This window comes from Oreochromis niloticus, linkage group LG19 (assembly GCF_001858045.2).
Source record: "Oreochromis niloticus isolate F11D_XX linkage group LG19, O_niloticus_UMD_NMBU, whole genome shotgun sequence".
In the NCBI taxonomy this organism is placed as follows: Eukaryota; Metazoa; Chordata; class Actinopteri; order Cichliformes; family Cichlidae; genus Oreochromis; species Oreochromis niloticus.
The window spans coordinates 2,665,789-2,688,539 of NC_031983.2; the positions used below are offsets into that span (position 1 = coordinate 2,665,789).

Genomic DNA, 22,751 nt, shown 5'->3' on the forward strand with positions numbered 1-22,751 from the left:
GTTTCTGTCCTTCCATGTGTTGTCCCTTAATCTGAACTGGAACCAAATGAAGCAGAGTGTAATCACCTCCTATGAGCCATCCTGCCACAGTGAGTGGAAGCTACAGTATCATATACTGGCTCTTTGTGTTATAATGTGAGCTATTCATGGTGGCCTAAAACAAACTGTGTGCATGCTCCTGTTGTTAAAGATAATCATCCATGCAGTCTCTTTTGTGGAACCACAAGGGAGCCTGGAGTGACTGGAGCCCCACTGGATCATCACCAGTAGGAAGAATAAAAACAAGCACGTGGAACATTTTTGTAGAATCGTTGCAAATTTTCCAGCACACACTGGATGTGATCTGGGAATGTAGTTTCTTGCAACGTGTACTCAGATATTTATGCAATACTTATGCAAGAATGCTGTTTGTTGACTTCAGCTCAGCATTCAGTACAGTTATTCCTTCCCAGCTGATCACCAAACTTGTGGATCTCAGAATCAGCAACTCCATCTGTACCTGGATCATGGACTCATCTGTACCTGGATCATGGACTTTCTGACCAACAGACCCCAGCATGTTAGGCCAGGCCATAACTGCTCTACCACCATCACACTCAACACTGTCACTCCACAGGGCTGTGTGCTGAGCCCGTTCCTCTATGACTGCAGACCTAGGTACGGATCCAACTCCATCATCAAGTCTGCAGATGACACCGCGGTGACTGTATCATCAGAGACAACGATGAGTCTGCTACAGGGAAGAGGTAAAGCACCTAGCTGTGTGGTCTGACAATAACCTGCTCCTGAGTACCAGCAAAACCAAAGAGCTCATTGTGGACTTCAGGAGAGAGGAGACAGACACCCACGTCCCCATCTACATAAATGGCACAGCTGTTGACCGGGTCTCCAGCTTCAAGGTCTTGGGGACCCACATCTCTGAGAATCTGACCTGGTCAACTAACACCTCCAGCCTGGTCACAAAGGCCCAGCAGATCCTCTTTTTCTTTGGGACACTGAAGAAGAACCACCTGTCTGCTGACATACTGGGTAACTTCCACCACTGTGTGATAGAGAGCATCCTGACCAACTGTGTCACAGTGTGGTATGGGAACTGCTCTGTTGCTGACCGCAAGGCACTGCAGCGGGTGGTGAAAGCCGCCCAACGCATCACAGGGATTCTACTTCCTGCCATTGAGGATGTCCACAAGAAGAGATGTCTACGCCGAGGACGCATCATTCTCAGGGACTCCTCTCATCCTGCCAATAAACTCTTCCAGCTCCTCCGCTCCAGAAGGCGCTACAGGAGCCTTCAGACTAAAACCAGCAGGTTTAGGAAGAGCTCCTCCCCCACAGCTGTCACCCTACTGAACTCAGCCCCCGTTGAGCCTTTCCATCCACACTCACTTAACCCTTCTACACTCCTCCTCCCAGTGACCGTGATCATGTCATTCTCAACATACACCACATGCTCACATTGGTTACTGCTATAGTTTTAGGACACTGACAGAGTCTCTGTTATAGTGCCTACACTGTTCACTGTTATAGTCTGTTCAGAGAGCTACGCTTCCACTGCTGTAGATATATTCATAGCACTCTGTAGATCTGTTTACCTCACACCGCTACATCTGTATATATGTAGCACATCTGTATATTTGTTCATGGTACACCTGTATATCTGCCCGTCTGTACAGCAATATAGAACATCTGTATGCTATACATTTGTCTGTAGTTCATGTTTGGTTTCTCTGTTCTTGATTATTTCACAATCTATACTACCCTTATCTGTATATATCAGTGCATCTGTATGTTTGCTCTCTACTGAACTTACTTGTATATCATCTGCTCTTATTGCACTTACTGATTAGATGCAAACTGTATTTTGTTACCCTGTTTTTAGACATGTGTAATGACAGTAAAGTTGAATTCTAAATGCTATCCTAAACATCTACAGCTACAGGAGAAGTTTTTAGAAGGCCAGTAAAGAGAGCATGGAGGCAGATGGAGGATGCCACGTCCACTGAATCTACACGCTTCCTGTTTCCACCTCATCCTTCCAGTGCTCTACTATACTCCCTGCTCTCTCTACCACAGCTGCCTTTGAACTTGGCTGGGCCAGGTCTGACTCCAGTCAGGTCACATGACACAGGGGTGTGCTCTGATATCAGCAGGCAGGTCAGTGGAGCCCTCTGGTGATGGATATATGCCAGTGAAACAGGAGGAGGCCTGAGAACAGACAGCAGGCGTAACTAGCAGGACAAAGTAGCATGTAGTACTTGAAGGAGTCATCACAGCCAATCAGCTCTCAGGAAAATGGAACATCACATAAATATTTCTCTTCTTTGATTTTCATCAATGTATTTCCTTTGATATATTTTCTGTCAATATTTCTGCCTGATTAGAAGCTCATAGGCAGTTCCTGTCACTCTACAATAAAATAATGTAAAGTCTGCCCTCCCACTAGCTGACCTAACTGACACAGGTAAACTGTGCTAAGATACCCTACATGGACTGAGGTTCTTGGCCACACACATATAGATTTGCTTGGCTGTAGAAATCCATGCCATGAAGCTCCCAGCGCACATTTTTGATGCTTCTGTCTGTGACAGAGGAGGTTTGGAGCTCTGCAGAGCCTTGGTGACTTTTACTGACTATGCACCCCTACCCATTTATTATGAACAAACAGCACAACGGTTTGTGCTTTTTTCTATAATACACATGTAAAGTTATGTGGCAGCTATTTACTGACCTGACAAAGTTATTTGAAATGATGTCATGTCATGAATAACACAAGTTATTTTCCGTGAAAACTAAAAGTGGTGAAATTCTCAAAAAATCAATGAGACGTGCATGTAATTTGACATATTTTGTTGGTTTGTGTGTGTTTGTCTGTGTGAAGGTTTGATGTGTATCTGAAAAACACAATTTTGAAAACACTGGAAAGACATCAAGACATTTTTCTTTTACTTTCTATGCAAACAAAAATTCCCACCACGTGTGAAATTTAGTGTGTAGAGAAAATACCTGTGCCAGGTTGTCTCCATCTAGTGGTGAGCATGGCCTTACCACTACATCAGGTGAGTTTTTCACTGTGCACAGTGACACAAAACTCATTTAACAACACAAACTTTTTAAAAAATGATGTAGGCAGATCAAGGCAATGTTACAGATTCAGTAAGAACTGAAGTTTATCGTAATCCTTCAAATATGCAGGGCGTCACACTAACACAGTTGCTTATGTCCAGCATAGCTCTGTTATTATCACTAAAGTGGTCCCCCTGAGTCAGCACCCAGAAAGCTCGTATCTTTGAAAAATGTGGCCATAAATACGAGCGCTGCTAGGATCTTAAAACACTGGAGCTAAATCCAGACCTGAAGCCTTTGGAAGTTTCACTCAGTAACAGCACCTTTTTATTATTATTGACTATATTTTATAGTCACATTTATATGAAATGTCAAAGAATCGCAGAGTGATACTGAACTAAACAATCAATGCAATTTGAGTTGTTCTTGTTTGTTCTTTATATTGGATTTATTGTAAGCAGCGGGAGTAAAAGCTAAAGAAAAAATAGTAAAAATATGAATGAATCTCTGCTCTTACAGCTTTTATTGTGCCATAATGTCTCCTTTGAAACTGTCCTCTTGCTCGTCTTTTGGATGCTCACCTCTTCTTCACCTTTCCTGTTCCTTTCACCAACCTGCTGCACTCTTGTTCTCTGCTCTCGCCTCCTGTTCTGGTTATAATTAGAATGCAGTCAGCATGTGCCAACCAAACTCCCCCCAAATCGATCATGTTTGATATGATGATGAGGTTTTTAACATCTTATTTATGCACTTGTTGAATGCACTGTATCGATCAATTAGTAAACAAATATCAGACCGTAGAAAAGCAAAAAATAATGCACTGAGCAAGTTCATGCCATAAGAGCTAAATGGCCATCAAAGAAAATCCTGAATACCTAATACAGGACAGGCCAACATTTAATGCAGCCACAGATCCACATCAGTCAGCTTTCTGCACTTTCCACCTGATCACATCTGTCTTCAAAGTCATGTCACTTCCTCTGTGGTTCATTTATGTTTACTTTTAAATTTGCAGTGACAATATATTTAGTGACATAGTGCACACATTATTTCCTATGGACTGCTGGGTTATCTTGGTTTATTTAAGTTAGTAGTTTTAAAGGTGCAGTCAGTCATTTATTAGGTTACCTGATAGAAAAAAGGATCTTGTACTCATAAACAAACATAGAATAGTGGATAACAATGACACATTGTTAAACGTGTCATTGGTCACTGCTTAATTCCTCATTCTTTAAGCATTACTCATCCTTAGTATGTCATTTATAAATACAGATATACATTCTTAGAAAGAACCACTTCTGAGCCTGATCTCCTTACTCCAAGGAGCTTTTCTGAGTTATCATTGTGCCAGAGGAGGAGGGCATCCACTACTTCTTTCATTTCACCTGAATTCACCTGTGGGAAAGCACAGCGCCGAATCCCCTGAATATTTCTTTGAATTCAGGAGGACTTGGGAACTAATCTTGACTGATCTGACTAAAGCTAATGAACCCGAGAAATTCTAAACTCTTAAACATCCCAGGGATATCTGAATTTGTGTCTGCACCTCCAGATATGAAGGATCATACTTGTTTTACCTCCAGTGTTGTGCCAAAAAGTCATCGTCTGCCAAAAACTGATTTCCAATGTCTTTACTTACATTGGCAAACAGAATTTAGTGAGCGTGATTTACAAAAGGGTATATATCAAATTTAATAACGACCCATTTTTTCAAGTATATTTATAACTCTGTGTTACATGCAGAAGATAAACAGTGAACACGAACTGAAAATAGCGGGTCAACGACCCAGGAACCCTGACACTTCCTCAACAGAACAGTCTCCTCCACTTCTGGCAGGAGAATGAAACATGAGTATTTTAAAGGTACTGCGTGTACAGATATCACCGCTGGCTCACACAAGCTTGATGTGTAATTAGGATTATTTATAATAAATTTGAATCAATTAGTGCAATTTCTTTAACCATAGAGGATGACTAAATCACATCCCAGATAGCAAGGAGACATTGAAACAATGTTCAGTCAATATCAGGTGATTCTATTGAATCAATGTTGAAATCTGACGTTGACCTAACGTCACTCTTGCACCCATTTTTAATATTGAAACAACATCAGGTTTTGATATTGAATCAATGTTGAACATTGACATTGATTCAACGTCAAAATTTCAAACACTGTTAATGTTGAAACAATGTCAGATTCTGATATTGAATCACTGAACTCTGATGTTTATTTTTCATCACTTTTGCACCTTGGTTACTATTGAAACAACAATAAAGTAATGATTAAAAATCAGTACTTAACAGGCCTCCTATATCTCCCCCTCCTGCAGAGTGAGTTCCTGAAGAGAGGAGACCTCCTGCAAGATGTAACAGCCTCCCCCACCAGTTGAAGAGCCCCCCAGCTGGCTCGATGCACCGGCGGCACCCTGCGCCAGGGCTGGGCCCCCATACACCCACCCCCCACAACCCCGGCAACACACCAACCAGGACCCAGGACCCAAGCCCCCAAGGCCCAGCCAGGGCCCCAGCCCAGAGACGGAGCACCCCCAGAACCCCACGCCCGTCCCGGACCCACCCAGGGGCAGCCAGGCTACCAGGTCAGTAACCCACGTCCGTCAGCACAGACCCTCCCCTAGTCCCGCTGCACGCAGCCACGAGGAAACCGTCATCTAAGAGCCAACAGAGCCCTTAATAGGCCATGACCGCAACCCCGGGTTGAGCCCTCTAAGGAAGATGCTCCTGGGGAATCCCCCGACGCCCCAAGCCTGTCCCTACCCCCACACCAATCACAACAGCGAAGGTGGGACCAAACTATGACCCCCCACCCCCACTAGGTGATGGCGCTGATCAAAGGAGCCCAGAGCAATTGATCTGATGTGGTGGCAGAGGCTGTATCAAGACTAATGTAATCTAATAGATAATTTCTATATTGGTTAGAATTAAGATTATTTTTATTTTTCCAGTTCATGAGGACTGTTTTCTTGGCTATGCATAGGGCAGTGAAAACCATATGGGCTATATTCTTTTCCGTAGTGACATTATCTAAGCTGCCCAACAAACATACTAAAGGGGAAGTTGGAATGTTACATTTCAGACACTTCGATAAGTCTTCACATATCTCGCACCAAAACTTCTGAACTGGTGGACAGAACCAAAGAGCGTGGATATAATTGTCCGGTGAATTGGTTTGGCAGTGTGAGCAGTTGTTGGTAGACATAAAGCCCATCTTGAACATCCGATGACCTGTATAGTGCACTCTATGTAGTATTTTGTATTGAATTAATTGAAGACTGGGATTTCTAATTAAATGAAAGGTTTTTAAGCATATCTGAGACCAGAAGTCTTGGTCTAAGTTAACTGATAAATCCGCTTCCCATTTTGCAATAGGAAGTGATATTGATTCATCTGTTTTAGAAAGCATTCTGTATATTTTGGGAAGTAATTTTGGGGTTTTAAGAGTAAGAAATTGAACCACACTTGGTGGTGTTTGTAGTTCAACTTGACCCGGTTTAAATTTCTTTTTTACTATGGATTTAATTTGTTGATATTCTAAAAATCTTTTCTTGTTGATCCCATATTGTGTAACTAGTCTGTCAAATGGAATAAATTCTGTTCCTTCTAGTATATGTTCTAAATATTTGATTCCTTTACCACTCCAATCTGGAAAGTTTATCATATTATTGTTTTGTAATATGTCAGGGTTGTTCCAGATAGGTGTACGTTTGCATGGGATTAATGAAGACTCTGTCAACTTCAGAAACTCCCACCATGCTGTCAGAGAAGAGCTGATGGCTGACGCATTTGAAGCATTCATGTCGTTGGATGTTTGAGCTGATAAATGGTAGGTCTGAAATCTCTAGATTATTGCAAAGTGCCTGTTCTACATCTAGCCAAGGTTCATCTAAGAGGGTATGTTTTAGCCATCCTGAGATAAATTTAAGCCTGTTGGCTAAGAAGTAGTGCTGAAAGTTAGGTAGTTCTAATCCTCCTTTATCCTTGGCCTTTTGTAGTGTTTTTAAGCTTATACGTGGGGGTTTATCTTTCCAAAGGAATTTGGACATATATGAATCCAGAGATCTGAACCAATCTTGTGGTGGTTTAGTTGAGATCACTGAGAATAAATAATTTATTTTTGGTAAGACCATCATTTTTATAGCAGCAACCCTTCCCATGAGTGATATGGGTAAACATTTCCATCTAGCCAGATCGCCTTCTACTTTCTTTAAAAGTGGGATATGGTTTAATTTAGTTAGATCTGCAAGCTTGGGAGAAACATTAATACCTAAATATTTTATATTTCCGATTGCAGTGGTGTAGGAGAAGAATTATGGAAGGAGCAATTAATCGGAAGGACTGTAGATTTTGACCAGTTAATTGAGTAATCTGATATTCTTGCAAAAGAGTTTATCAATTCAATCACCACTTTAATTTCACTTTACAATGCAATGCATGGCATGAATCTCTTGGTGGCGCTGTCACTTGGTGTTCGCTCGCTCTGCGGTATAGTATCACTTACTGTTCCTGCTCAAACACAGTGGTGTTTCTGAGTAGCTTTTCTGCTTAGCAATTTAATTTAAATCTTTTGATACATCCCTTTTTCATAGTATAATCTTAACGTGCTTCATCTGAATCACCCTTTCTGTGTGCTCACTGCCTAATTTATAGCCAAAGTATTCACTCACTGTCTCTGTACTGTTTCGCTAGCTTAGCTTAGCTCGTAGCGGACTCGTTAGCACCATGGCTACTTCACCTGTCCCGCCTGCACTTTCCTGCTCATTGTGTCAGATGTTTAGTTACTCCTCGGCCTCCTTTAGCAGTAATGATACCTGTAACAAATGTACCATATTTGCAGCTCTGGAGGCCAGGATTACTGAATTGGAGACTCGGCTTCGCACCCTTCATTCACCCGTAGCTAGCCAGGCCCCTGTAGCTGGTGCAGCCGAAGATAGCGCAGGCCCCGCTAGCTGTTCCCCGGCAGACCCCAAGCAGCTGGGGAAAGAGGGCAGCTGGGTGACGGTGAGGAGGAAGCATAGTCTTAAACTGAAGCCCCAGGTACACCACCAACCTGTTCATGTGTCTAACCGTTTTTCCCCACTCGGCGACACACCCGCCGGGGGTCAAACTCTGGTAATTGGTGATTCTGTTCTCAGACATGTGAAGCTAGAGACACCGGCAACCATAGTCAATTGCCTTCCAGGGGCCAGAGCAGGCGACATTGAAGGAAATTTAAAACTGCTGGCTAAGGGTAAACGTAAATACAGTAAGATCATAATTCACGTCGGCAGTAATGACATCCGGTTACGCCAATCGGAGGTCACTAAAATCAATATTGAATCGGTGTGTAACTTTGCCAAAACAATGTGGGACTCTGTAGTTTTCTCTGGTCCCCTCCCCAATCAGACCAGGAGTGACATGTTTAGCCGCATGTTCTCCTTAAATTGCTGGCTGTCTGAGTGGTGTCCCAGGAACGATGTGGGCTTCATAGATAATTGGCAAACCTTCTGGAGGAAACCTGGTCTTGTTAGGAGAGACGGCATCCATCCCACTTTGGATGGAGCAGCTCTCATTTCTAGAAATATGGACAAATTTATTAAACTCCCCAAAATATGACTATCCAGAGTTGGGACCAGGAAGCAGAGTTGCAGTCTTACACGCCTCTCTGCAGCTTCTCTCCTCCTGCTACCCCCCCAAAAACCCATCTCCATTGAGACTGTGTCAGCTCCCAAACAGACAAAAAACAAACTAAAAACCAGCAATAAACAACTTAAACATAAAAAATCACAAAGAAAGAACAATACAGTATCCACATCTGAACCAAAGAGTAAAACAGTGAAATGTGGATTATTAAATATTAGGTCTCTCTCCTCCAAGTCGCTGTTAGTACATGATTTAATAATTGATCAACAAATCGATTTACTCTGCCTTACAGAAACCTGGTTGCAGCAGGATGATTATGTTAGTTTAAATGAATCAACACCCCCGAGTCATTCTAACTACCAGAAACCTCGGAGCACAGGCCGAGGGGGCGGTGTGGCAGCAATTTTTCACACCAGCCTATTAATTAACGAAAGACCAAGACAGACTTTTAATTCATTTGAAAGCCTGATGCTTAGCCTCGTCCACCCCAGCTGTAAAACTCAGAAACCAGTCTTACTTGTTATCATCTATCGTCCACCTGGGCCTTACACAGAGTTTCTCTCTGATTTCTCAGACTTTTTATCTGATTTAGTGCTCAGCTCAGATAAAATAATTATTGTGGGTGATTTTAACATCCATGTAGATGCTAAAAATGACAGCCTCAACATCGCATTTAATCTGTTACTAGACTCAATTGGCTTCTCTCAAAATGTAAAAGAACCCACCCACCACTTTAATCACACTCTAGATCTTGTTTTAACATATGGCATAGAAACTGAACATTTAACAGTGTTTCCTGAAAACCCTCTGCTGTCTGATCATTTCCTGATAACATTTACATTTACAATAATTGATTACACAGCAGTGGAGAGTAGACTTTATCAAAGTAGATGTCTTTCTGAAAGTGCTGTAACTAAGTTTAAGAATATAATCCACCCACTGTTATCATCTTCAATGCCCTGTACCAACATAGAGCAGAGCAGCTATCTGAACGCTACTCCAACAGAGGTTGATTATCTTGTTAATAATTTTACCTTCTCACTACGTACGACTCTGGATACTGTAGCTCCTGTGAAAACTAAAGCCTCAAATCCAAAGTCCCTGACTCAGTGGTATAATTCTCAAACACGTAGCCTAAAGCAGATAACCCGTAAGCTGGAGAGGAAATGGCGTGTCACAAATTTAGAGGATCATCATTTAGCCTGGAGAAATAGTTTGCTGCTTTATAAGAAAGCCCTCCGCAAAGCCAGAACATCTTACTATTCATCACTGATTGAAGAAAATAAGAACAACCCCAGGTTTCTCTTCAGCACTGTAGCCAGGCTGACAAACAGTCAGAGCTCTACTGAGCCAACAATCCCTTTAACGTTAACTAGTAATGACTTCATGAACTTCTTCACAAATAAAATTTTTATCATTAGAGAAAAAATGACCAATAATCATCCCACAGATGTAATATTATCTACAGCTACTTTTAATACCATCGATGTTAAGTTAGACTCTTTTTCTCCAATTGATCTTTCTGAGTTAACTTCAATAATTAATTCCTCCAAACCATCAACGTGTCTTTTAGACCCCATTCCTACAAAACTGCTCAAAGAAGTCCTGCCATTAATTAATTCTTCGATCTTAAGTATGATCAACCTATCTCTAATAATCGACTATGTACCACAGGCCTTCAAGCTGGCTGTAGTTAAACCTTTACTCAAAAAGCCATCTCTAGACCCAGCTGTCTTAGCTAATTATAGGCCAATATCCAACCTTCCTTTCATATCAAACATCCTTGAAAGAGTAGTTGTCAAACAGCTAACAGATCATCTGCAGAGGAATGGCTTATTTGAAGAGTTTCAGTCAGGTTTCAGAGCTCATCACAGCACAGAAACAGCTTTAGTGAAGGTTACAAATGATCTTCTTATGGCCTCTGACAGTGGACTCATCTCTGTGCTTGTCCTGCTAGACCTCAGTGCTGCGTTCGATACTGTTGACCATAATATCCTATTAGAGCGATTAGAACATGCTGTAGGTATTACAGGTACTGCACTGCAGTGGTTTGTATCATATCTATCTAATAGACTCCAATTTGTACATGTAAATGGAGAGTCCTCTTCACACACTAAGGTCAATTATGGTGTTCCACAGGGTTCAGTGCTAGGACCAATTCTGTTTACATTATACATGCTTCCCCTAGGCAGCATCATTAGAAGACATAGCATAAATTTTCACTGCTATGCAGATGACACGCAGCTCTATCTGTCCATGAAGCCAGGTAACACACACCAATTAGTTAAACTGCAGGAATGTCTTAAAGACATAAAGACCTGGATGGCCGCTAACTTTCTGCTTCTTAATTCAGATAAAACTGAGGTTATTGTACTCGGCCCTGAAAATCTTAGAAATATGGTATCTAAGCAGATTCTTACTCTGGATGGCATTACCTTGGCCTCCAGTAACACTGTGAGGAACCTTGGAGTCATTTTTGACCAGGACATGTCCTTCAATGCACATATTAAACAAATATGTAAGACTGCTTTCTTCCATTTGTGCAACATCTCTAAAATTAGAAATATCCTGTCTCAGAGTGACGCTGAAAAAGTAGTTCATGCATTTATTACTTCCAGGCTGGACTACTGTAATTCACTATTATCAGGATGTCCTAAAAACTCGCTGAAAAGTCTTCAGCTAATCCAAAATGCTGCAGCAAGAGTCCTGACAGGGACTAGAAAGAGAGAACAGATTTCTCCTGTTTTGGCTTCCCTTCATTGGCTTCCTGTTAAATCCAGAATTGAATTCAAAATCCTGCTCCTCACATACAAGGTCTTAAATAATCAGGCCCCATCTTATCTTAATGACCTTGTAGTACCATATCACCCTATTAGAGCACTTCGCTCTCGCTCTGCAGGCCTACTTGCTGTCCCTAGAGTATTTAAAAGTAGAATGGGAGGGAGAGCCTTCAGTTTTCAGGCCCCTCTTCTGTGGAACCAGCTTCCAGTTTGGATTCAGGAGACAGACACTATCTCTACTTTCAAGATTAGGCTTAAAACTTTCCTTTTTGCTAAAGCATATAGTTAGGGCTGGACCAGGTGACCCTGAATCCTCCCTTAGTTATGCTGCAATAGACGTAGGCTGCCGGGGATTCCCATGATGCATTGAGTTTTTCCTTTCCAGCCACTCACTATGTGTTAATAGACCTCTCTGCATCGAATCATATCTGTTATTAATCTCTGTCTCTCTTCCACAGCATGTCTTTCATCCTGTTTTCCTTCTTCACCCCAACCGGTCGCAGCAGATGGCCGCCCCTCCCTGAGCCTGGTTCTGCCGGAGGTTTCTTCCTGTTAAAAGGGAGTTTTTCCTTCCCACTGTCGCCAAAGTGCTTGCTCATAGGGGGTCATATGATATGATTGTTGGGGTTTTCTCTGTATTTATTATTGTGCGATCTATTGTACAATATAAAACGCCTTGAGGCGACTTTTGTTGTGATTTGGCGCTACATAAATAAAATTGAATTGAATTGAATTGAATTGAGATATTGGTTTGTGAGTTTTGGAGAAAAAGTAACACATCATCCGCATAAAGGCTGATTTTATGTTCCACATTGTTGCATTTTATGCCCTTAATTACTGAATTCTGTCTAATTGCTGCTGCTAGTGGTTCAATAAAAATTGCAAACAGTGAAGGGGAGAGTGGGCATCCCTGCCTGGTGCCCCTCAGGAGACAGAAACTGGAGGATGTTTGGTCATTTGTTTTGACACAAGCTGTTGGGGAATTGTATAATATTTTTAACCAGTTAATGAAAGAGGTTCCAAAACCAAATTTGTGTAAAGTTGCAAACAGAAATTTCCAGTTAACTCTGTCAAACGCTTTTTCTGCATCTAAAGAAAATATTGTAGTTTCAATGTTTTTACTGTATGAGTAGTCTGTTAAATTAAGTAATCTACGTGTATTTGTTGATGAGTGCCTACCTTTTATGAAACCAGTTTGGTCAGGATGAATTAAGAGGGGGGTTATTTTCTCTAATCTCTTTGAGAGAGCTTTGCAGATTATTTTGAAGTCTACATTTATAAGGGATATTGGACGATAGCTTGAGGGATATACAGGGTCTTTGCCTGGTTTTAGCAGGAGATTAATGTTTGCAGAATTCATATTTGATGGAAGTCTGCCCTTTTCTTTGATTTCCAACAACGTTCTGTAAAAAACTGGTGCTAGAATCGTCCAGAATTCTTTGTAGAATTCTGCAGGATAGCCGTCTGGACCTGGAGCCTTATTATTGGGCATGCTTATCAGGGCTTCCTGGAGTTCACCTGACGTCAGTGGCAAATCCAGTGCCATTGCTTGAGTGTCTAATAATTTTGGAAGAGTTATGTTGTCCAAAAACTGATCAATTTCCTTTTTAGATGGGTTTTTGTGGTGAATACAACGTTTTATAGAAATCCCTGAAAATGTTGTTTATTTGTTTCGGGTCATATATTGTGTTCCCAGATAAATCTTGAACATCACATATAGTTGTTTTTTATTTATTTATTTTTAGCTGGTTTGCTAGAAATTGATCGGATTTATAAGATAAGATAAGATAAGATAACCTTTATTAGTCCCACACGTGGGAAATTTGTTTTGTCACAGCAGGAAGTGGACAGTGCAAAAGTTATGAAGCAAAAATTAGAATAAAATAAAATAAGAATAAATACAGTACACAACTGTACAGAATAGAATAAAATAAAATACTATATACAGTAGAATAAAATAGAATAAAATATACAATAAGATAAAAATAGAATACAAATGCTATATACAACTGAGTAAAAATACAACGATGCCAGAAAAGATTATTGCACTTAGTCTTATTGCACATATGTGGATGTGTGTGTTTGATCAGTTAAAGTCTTTGTTGTGGAGTCTGACAGCAGTGGGGAGGAAAGACCTGCGAAATCTCTCCGTCCCACACCGTGGGTGCCGCAGTCTCCCACTGAAGGAGCTGCTCAGTGCTGTCACAGTCTCCTGCATGGGGTGGGAGATGTTGTCCAACAGGGATGACAGCTTAGCCGCCATTCTCCTGTCACTCACCACCTCCACTGGGTCCAGAGGGCATCCTAGAACAGAGCTGGCCCTTCGGATCAGCCTGTTCAGTCTCTTCCTGTCCCCAGCAGAGATGCTGCCACCCCAGCAGACCACACCATAAAAGATGGCTGAGGCCACCACAGAGTCATAGAAGGTCTTCAGGAGTGGGCCCTCCACTCCAAATGACCTGAGTCTCCGCAGCAGGTACAGTCTGCTCTGCCCTTTCCTGTAGAGGGCGTCTGAGTTATGAGTCCAGTCCAGTTTGCTGTTCAGATGAACACCAAGGTACCTGTAGCTGTCCACAGCCTCAATGTCCATACCTTGGATGTTCAGTGGTTGCAGTGGAGGATGCTTGTGCCTGCGGAAGTCTACCACCAGCTCCTTGGTTTTACTGGCATTGATCTGGACGTAGTTCAGCTGGCACCAGTCCACAAAGTCCTGAGTCAGTCCTCTGTACTCCTTGTCGTCCCCATCAGTGATGAGGCCAACTATTGCAGAGTCATCAGAGAACTTCTGCAGGAAGCACTGGGTGGAGTTGTGGGAGAAGTCTGCAGTGTAGATGGTGAAGAGGAAGGGAGCCAGAACCGTTCCCTGTGGGGCCCCCGTACTGCAGACGACCCTGTCCGACACACAGCCCCGAGTCCTCACATACTGTGGTCGGTCGGTGAGGTAGTCCAAAATCCAGGTAGTGAGGTGATGGTCCACTCCTGAGTTCTCCAGCTTGTCCTTCAGAACCGAGGGAAGAATAGTGTTGAAGGCACTGGAGAAATCAAAGAACATGATTCTCACAGTGCTCCCAGCGGTCTCCAGGTGAGCAAGGGAACGATGTAGGAGGTGAATGACGGCATCATCCGCTCCAATGCCAGGCTGGTAGGCAAACTGAAGTGGGTCCAGTGATGAGCTCACAAGGCGCCGAAGCTGAGCCAGGACCAACCGCTCCAGGGTCTTCATCAGGTGGGATGTCAGAGCCACCGGCCTGTAGCTGTTGAGGTCCTTGGGGCGTGAAGTCTTTGGCACTGGTACAACACAGGAGGTTTTCCAGAGCTGTGGGACTCTTCCCAGCCTCAGGCTCAGGTTGAAGAGGTGCTCGATCACCCCACACAGTTGGTCCGCGCAGGACCTGACGACCCTCAAGCTGATGCCATCTGGACCCGCTGCCTTCTTGGCTTTAATCCTCCTCAGTTCCCTCCTAACCTGGGTGGTTGAGAGAGACAGGCTGGAGCCTTGTGTTGAATGTGTATTGGATGCTGTTGTTGGGGGTTGGGAGGAGTGAGCAGGGTGAATAGAGGAGGTGTGAAGTGTCTGAGGTGGAACAGCAGCAGTGGGGGTGGGTGAGTCTGCAGCCGATGTTGGAGACTGCCTCATGGATGAATCAAATCTGTTAAAGAAATGATTCAGTTCATTTGCCCACCTCACATCCCTCCCAGGCAGAGAGTTCTGATGTTTGTGGCCCGAGATGGTTCTGAGGCCTCTCCAGACTTCACCAATGTTGTTTTGCTGAAGCTGGTTTTCCATCTTTTGCCTGTAGCTGTCCTTCTCATTCCTTATCAGTCCCCTCAACTCTCTCTGCACCCTTTTCAACTCCGCTTTGTCTTTGGATTTGAAGGCCCTCCTCTTCTGCTTGAGGACAGCTTTAATTTCTGGAGTAATCCAGGGTTTGTTGTTGGAGAAACACCGTACAGTCCTGGTAGGTACGGTGTTATCCACACAGAAATTAATATAGTCAGTAATGCATGTAGTAAGGCTGTCGATGTCCTCTCTGTGGTCGTCACAGATCACCTCCCACACAGTCGACTCAAAACAATCCTTAAGAGCCTCCTCGCTCTCCTCCGACCATCTCTGCACTGTGCGGGTGGCTGGTGGCTCCCTGCGCACTAAGGGCTCATACACAGGGACAAGGTGCACCAGGTTATGATCAGATCTGCCCAGGGGAGGGAGAGCTGATGAACTGTATGCCTCTTCTGCATTGGCATACAGTAAGTCCAGTGTTTTATTGTCTCTGGTTGGGCAGGTCACATACTGGGTGAAGGTGGGCAGTGTGGAGTCCAGTGAAGCATGATTGAAGTCCCCTGATATTATGAGAAGGGCTCTCGGAGATTGAGAAGGGCTCTCGGATATTATTACCATGTTCATAATTTTGGAAGCGTAATCTTTGTACTAAGAATTTTTTTTTTTTTTTTTTATCAATTATCTCATTTAATTCTAGTTTTGTTTTGCGTATGTGACCAAGTGGTCGGCGGGGTTAGATAAAAGGAAATAAAATGACAATGCCACCTAGGGGATTTTCACCCCTAGGAAATATATTTAAGAAAAATAGATAAAAGGAATAAAAAGAGGCCGCACAGATTCAAGGATGCACTCCGAGGCAGGTTGGCTCCAATATTAAAACAGTTTATTTATAATAAAAATAAATAAAATATTAGAAACCAAAATGTAGCGTCATTGTTGACAGTGTCTTAACGTGAAAATAAAACAATCATGGAACTTGGACTTACCAGCAGCCGTGGACCCAAAAGAAAATCACACAAAACGAAAATCACTGCAGCCCACCCGGTGCTGTACAAAAGAAAGTGTGAAAACGACCCACCACCTAATGTCCCAGGGCCACTGGTACGTCCTCCGTTCACTAAAAGAAAACACAGAAAAATATGTTAAAAGAATAACAGGACACTGAGCGTCAGGCTCGCTACAGATGATACAAAGAACTAAAACACACTTTAATAGCTTTAATAAAAGAAACCACACACACACACACACACACACACACACACACACACACACAGGAAGGCTTGTGCCCCGCGGGTCCACCCGTACTGGTAGTAATGGTCCCAGCCTCAATCGCGAGCTGGTCTGGCTCCCCACAGGCTAAGACCAGCAACGGGGGCAATTTAAAATCCCCGGCACGACACTCGGGCAAAGAATTGCTTCAGCCCGATCACAGAAGCGTGGGCACACGCAACAATCCAGAGATAAAATAAAATAAAACCAGGCGAACCAGGAAATGGTAGGCCTACTTAATAAAACCAAATAAGACAAGGTAAAACAATTCAAAACCAAACAAGACAAGACAAGACAAGACAGCAGGCTCCACTGAGGAGGAGCCCTCACAACAACGGCTAGGCAGGTGTCTTGATTCTTCACTTAAGGCTGTGTGAGTTGCCACGGAGGTGAAGGCAGCGATCACGCCCCCAGGACCGGAAGCGTTATACTCTCACTGGTGGGGGAAATCACACAAGCACCTCTCTCCGCAACGCCGGAATAAAACAACCTGCCGCGCTGTGGCTGTCATATGATCTACTCTTGCCGATCAGTCCGTCGCAGAGTGTCAGCATTTACTGCTGCTTTGCGCTGAATGCATGGGAGGAATAATCCAAAGAAGCACCGGCTTAGCTTTATACCTGGTGCCAGCCTGCAATCAATATGCAGGTGGGTTCCCAATTGACCTAGTTTTGCAGTAAGAGCGAGCGCAGGAGAGAGCGAGAGCAGTAGAGCGAGCGAGCGAGAGAGAGAAAAGAAAGGCGAGTAGCCCATCCGGCTACACGTATTTTGTTCAATGTTTCCTGATCTTGGTGGGACACGTAGGCTTCTTCTAGGGATTTGATTTTTTTTTCTAATTCCTGAATATTTTTGTTTTATTCTTTCTTTTTATGTGATGAGAAAGAAATTATTTTACCTCTCATCACAGCTTTCCCTGCTTCCCATTGAACAGATGCTGATGTTCCGGAAGCGTCATTATAGTCTAAATATAGAGTCCATTCTTTTTTAAAATATTTAATAAAGTCTTCATCTTTAAGCAGTGATGTATTAAATCTCCAGTTTTTACTTGGCGTAGTATTATTCTTGTGCATTAGTGTTAAAGATACAGGAGCATGATCGCTGACACCTATAGGGTGAATCTCAGTGTCTGAAATGTCCCTCAGCAGTGAGCTGCTGACCAAAAAATAATCCAGATGAGAGTAGGAGTGATGAACATGTGAGAAAAAAGTATATTCCTTACTGTTGGGGTGAAGGGAGCGCCATGCATCGCAAAGACCAAAGTCGCTCATATACTGTTTGATTATATTTGTGGACTGCCAATTACGCTGAGTTCCTGCTGTGTTGAGCCTATTCATTTCTTCATTTAGTCCAAGGTTGAGGTCGCCTCCAAGAACAAGCGTGCCATCTAAGTGTTCAGAGAGTGCACTGAAAAAACCTTGAAAGAATGAGGTATCATCAACATTTGGACCATATACACTTACAATACATAGCTTTTTATCAAGTATAGATAGTTTAATGATTAAGAATCTGCCCTCTGGATCTATAACTGTATCGAGTACTGTGAAATTAATATTTTTATGTAATAAAATTGCTACTCCCCTTTGTCTAGAATTATAACAAGCTGAGAACACGTTAGGAAACTCAGGTGTTTTAAGTTCATTCGAACCTCTAAGAGGTCTGTGGGTCTCTTGTAAAAGGACAACATCTGCCTGTAGTTTTTTGAGTTGGTTAAATATTTTTAACCTCTTTTCTCTGGAGCCAGCTCCATTTACATTCCATGTGACAAACCTTAGTGCGCCCATAGATGTCTGTGTATAACTAGAGGTGTACGCTGTGTGTGTTGCTTAGACAGGTGGAGAGAATACATCAGTTGTTCGTAAATAAAGAGAAGGAGAGAGAGAAAAAAATGTGTGGCGAGATACTCCCTGAGTCTGACTATGTGTGTGCATATTTACTAATATGAGTACGCTTGGCTTAAGTGTGTGTATCCTGTACGTCTGTGTGCGCTGTCTGATTGATGTAAATGTGCTGCCGTTGAGCACATGATTGTGCGTGATCGTGCTGTGCGTATAATGTCGAAATAAAGGATGTTGTTTGTGGATGAGTCTGGAAGCAGGTGATCGAAGCAGTGAAAGAAAATAAAAAAGAAAGAAACCAAGGACAAGGGTGAGCAGCATAAAAACAAGAGGGGGGAAAAGAGAAAAAAACGAGAAGAAAAAACCCCAGAAACATTCCAGTTAAACCATTGACGGAGAGTGACGGTGTTAATTCTGCTATGATATCACACTTAAGATGCGATTTGATACTGGTAAGTTAAACAGATGTTAATGCAGGTTAGTGTGAGTGGATAGGGAAAGGGTGTAGTCTAAGGAGCTTGGAAAGAAAAGCGTCTGGACTTCTTTAAGTTGCTTGAAGACGTTTCACCTCTCATCCGAGAAGCTTCTTCAGTTCTAAGGGTCAGTGGTGGAGAGTCCCAGATTTAAACCTAGTGGGAGTTTCCCCCCCAAAGGGGGACAAAGGACCCCCTGATGATCCTCTACCTAATCACATGAGCCAAGGTGTGAAAGCGGGTGTGGGTCCTAATCAGCCAGAGTTTCGGGTGAGCTCATTATGAAACCTGGCCCCACCCTATCATGTGATTTCCTGAGGTCAGATGGCCCAGGATGTGAGTGGGCGTTAAGGCGTCTGGGAAGGGATCTCAAAACTGGATTATAGATGGCAGACAGTTGGTGTCGTAAACCACCGCCTCTGTTCAAAGATGATCGCTCACAGTGGATGTAAATGGCTTCTTTCACTCCTCTTTCAAACCATCTGTCCTCTCTGTCCAAAATGTGAACATTGGCATCCTCGAAAGAGTGACCTTTGTCCTATAGATGCAGATGAACTGCTGAGTCTTGTCCCGTGGAGGTGGCTCTTCTATGTTGTGCCATGCGCTTGTTTGGTCTCTCCGATGTAGAGGTCTGGGCATTCCTCCCTGCACTGTACAGCATACACCACGTTGTTAAGTTTGTGTTTAGGAGTTTTGTCTTTCGGGTGAACCAGTTTGTGTCTGAGTGTGTTGCTGGGTCTGAAGTACACTGGGATGTCGTGCTTGGAGAAAACTCTCCTGAGTTTCTCTGATACACCGGCTACATAGGGGATGACAATGTTGTTGCGTCTGTCTTTCTTATCCTCCCTCGCTGGTGTCTGATCTTCTTTTCTGTGCATCTTTGCTGACTTTATAAACGCCCAATTAGGATAACCACATGTTTTAAGTGCTTCCTTTACGTGTGTGTTCCTTCTTTTTCCCTTCAGGCTTAGAGGGAACATGTTCTGCCCAGTGGTGTAGGGTCCTGATTACCCCAAGTTTGTGTTCCAGAGGGTGATGGGAGTCAAAGAGGAGGTACTGGTCCGTGTGTGTGGGCTTCCGGTAAACTTCAATGTTGAGGTTGCCATTCTCTTCAATGTGCACGGTGCAGTCCAGGAAAGGCAAACAGTTGTCCTTTGTGTCTTCCCTGGTGAACTTAATGTTTTTATCCACGGCGTTAATGTGCGCAGTGAAGGATTCCACTTCTTGTGTCTTGATTTTGACCCAGGTGTCGTCTACATATCTGTACCAGTGGCTGGGTACTCTCCCTTTAAAAGAGCCAAGAGCATTTCTTTCCACTTCCTCCATGTAAAGGTTGGCTACAATAGGTGACACGGGGGAGCCCATGGCACAGCCATGTTTTTGTCCGTAGAAACCCTCGTTGTATTTGAAATATGTAGTGGTGAGGCAGAGGTCTAACAGTGTGCAAATCTGATCGGGTGTGAAGTTCTGTCTTCCAATGAGCTGTCTTCTTGTAGTCGTTTTCTGACAGTCTCCACTGCCTCCATGGTGGGTATGCAAGTGAAGAGTGAGACTACATCAAAGGACACCATGGTTTCATCTGGGTCCAGGGTAAGTTTCTGGACCTTGTCTGTGAAGTCGGTGGAGTTCTTGATGGGATGTGGGGTGTTCCCCACAAGAGGTGCTAGGACGGTAGCAAGGTGTTTCGAGATGTTGTAAGTGGCTGAGTTTATGCTGCTGACAATGGGTCTGAGTGGGACACCTCCCTTGTGGATCTTAGGAAGTCCGTAAATGCAGGGTATGGCATCCCCTGGGTAAAGGCGGTGATATGTGAGGCGGTCAATGATTTTGTCCCTTTCAAGGTCTTGAAGGCAAGCTATAACTTTCTTTTTGTAGCTGCTTGTGGGGTCTCGCTTTAAGGCTTCGTAGGTATTGTTGTCGCTGAGGAGAGTAGTGATCTTTGTGTGGTAATCCGTTGTGTTTAGGACCACGGTACACCTTCCCTTATCCGCTGGTAATATAGTGATGTTGTGGTCTTTGCTCAGGGAAGTGACGGCCTTCTGTTCTTGTAATGTGAGGTTAGATGGAGGGACTTTGGCACTGGCTGAGACTTTCATCCTGATCTGTTCTGCTTCTGTCTGTGATAATTTGTTAATCCGTATGGTAGTTTCTGTGGCTGTGATGAGGTCCACTATGGGCAACTGTTGCGGAGAAATGGCAAAATTGAGTCCTTTGGCTAAAACCCTCTTTTCAGGTTCAGTGGGTGGGGCCAGGTTTCATAATGAGCTCACCCGAAACTCTGGCTGATTAGGACCCACACCCGCTTTCACACCTTGGCTCATGTGATAAGGTAGAGGATCATCAGGGGGTCCTTTGTCCCCCTTTGGGGGGGAAACTCCCACTAGGTTTAAATCTGGGACTCTCCACCACTGACCCTTAGAACTGAAGAAGCTTCTCGGATGAGAGGTGAAACATCTTCAAGCAACTTAAAGAAGTGCAGACGCTTTTCTTTCCAAGCTCCTTAGTCTACGATGACCTGGATGACTGAGAACCTTCACAGACAGAAAGGGTGTAGTGGATTCTTATCTGGTGTGAAGTTAATACAGCCACGGAGTGATGCCGGGGTCGCGGTAAAGCTGTCCATCCACGTAGAGCCGGTCCACAGCGATGACAGCGCGGGAGCCCTTCTGGATGAAGCCGCGTCGGATTGGGAAGAGGACCCTGCGTCGTTCCAGGATCTCTTTTGGGAACCGGTCGTTTACGCTGAAGTCCGTTCCTTTTAATTCCCTGCCGTGACTTTTCACCTGTTCCTTTTGTTTGAAGTGGCCGAATTTGGCCACGATTGGACGTGGTCTCCCGGTCGCAGCCCGCATAGGGCCGATGCGATGCACTCTATCGAAGGCGATGTTCTTCACCGTGTCCTCCGGCAGCTTCAGGTGGGTTTTGATGAAGCTTTTCACCGTAGTCTCCACGTCTTCTCCAACGGCTTCTGGAATACCAGAAAATACAAGATTATCACGCATGCCACAAGCTTGTAGATCAATAACTGTCTCTTTCATTTTTTTATTTTCTCTATTTAGCTGGGTAACATTGTCTGTGAGACATTTCACCGACGCAGTATCTTTAAATGCCCTTTTTTGCTTCGTCTGGTCCTTTGTTTTTTTCCCTGCCCAGTTTAGTACTGAGGCCAGCTCGTTTGTGATGGCATAAGCCATTACACGGCAGACTTGCACCTCCAGTGTGGTCCCTCCAATCAAGGCAAAGCGTCTCAGCTATAGACACATTTTAAGAGATGGAATTAGCATGTCTCATGTCTTAAATGTGTATGCAAGTGCTTGTGTGTATGCCGTTGTTATGCATTTAAAATCACATCTGACAGCTATTACACTTTATAGTTACAAAGTGTACATAAGCTTTATATACTTACCATTGCCTTATTTGCCTCTTGCGATTGAAGAGCTGCCTCTGCATTGTTTAGCTCCTCAATGTTGTGCAAGGGCAAATCCAAAGGGAGTACCCCAGCATCTACCGATTCATTGGAGCCGGTATTGCGGATGGCTCTGACCTCCTCACGGAGTTCGTTAAGAGATCTCGTCAGGTCTGACAGCATAGTTAATATCTTTTGTGAGGTCGCATCGGTTTCAAAGAACAATTCCAGAAAGATTAATGGCTTAAGCAGTGAGAGGCGAAAAACTAATATATCCATAAGTGATGGTGTAACATTCTGCATTCAAGTATTAGTTGTTTTAACTGCTACAAGTGTTTGCTAGTTTTTGCCTGTCACATATATATGATATTTGTATATGTAGCTTGCCATCACCAGTGCTTGAATGTGTGTGTGAATGGGTGGATGACTGAATGTGTAAAGCGCTTTGGGGTCCTTAGGGACTAGTTAAAGCGCTGTACAAATATAGGCCATTTACCATTTATACCA

General features: G+C 43.5%; 1 protein-coding gene across 1 annotated transcript; it reads right to left on the reverse strand.

Moving 5' to 3' along the window:
* Window positions 1–21,346: 21,346 nt before the first annotated feature.
* LOC109195923 (uncharacterized) lies at window positions 21,347–22,695 on the reverse strand. The gene is made up of 2 exons (XM_019348659.2): window positions 22,245–22,695; window positions 21,347–22,089 (listed from the first exon to the last, which is right to left on the reverse strand). Exons 1-2 carry the CDS (start codon window positions 22,545–22,547, stop codon window positions 21,415–21,417), a joined length of 978 nt encoding a protein of 325 aa, XP_019204204.2. The 5' UTR covers window positions 22,548–22,695; the 3' UTR covers window positions 21,347–21,414.
* Window positions 22,696–22,751: the final 56 nt, after the last annotated feature.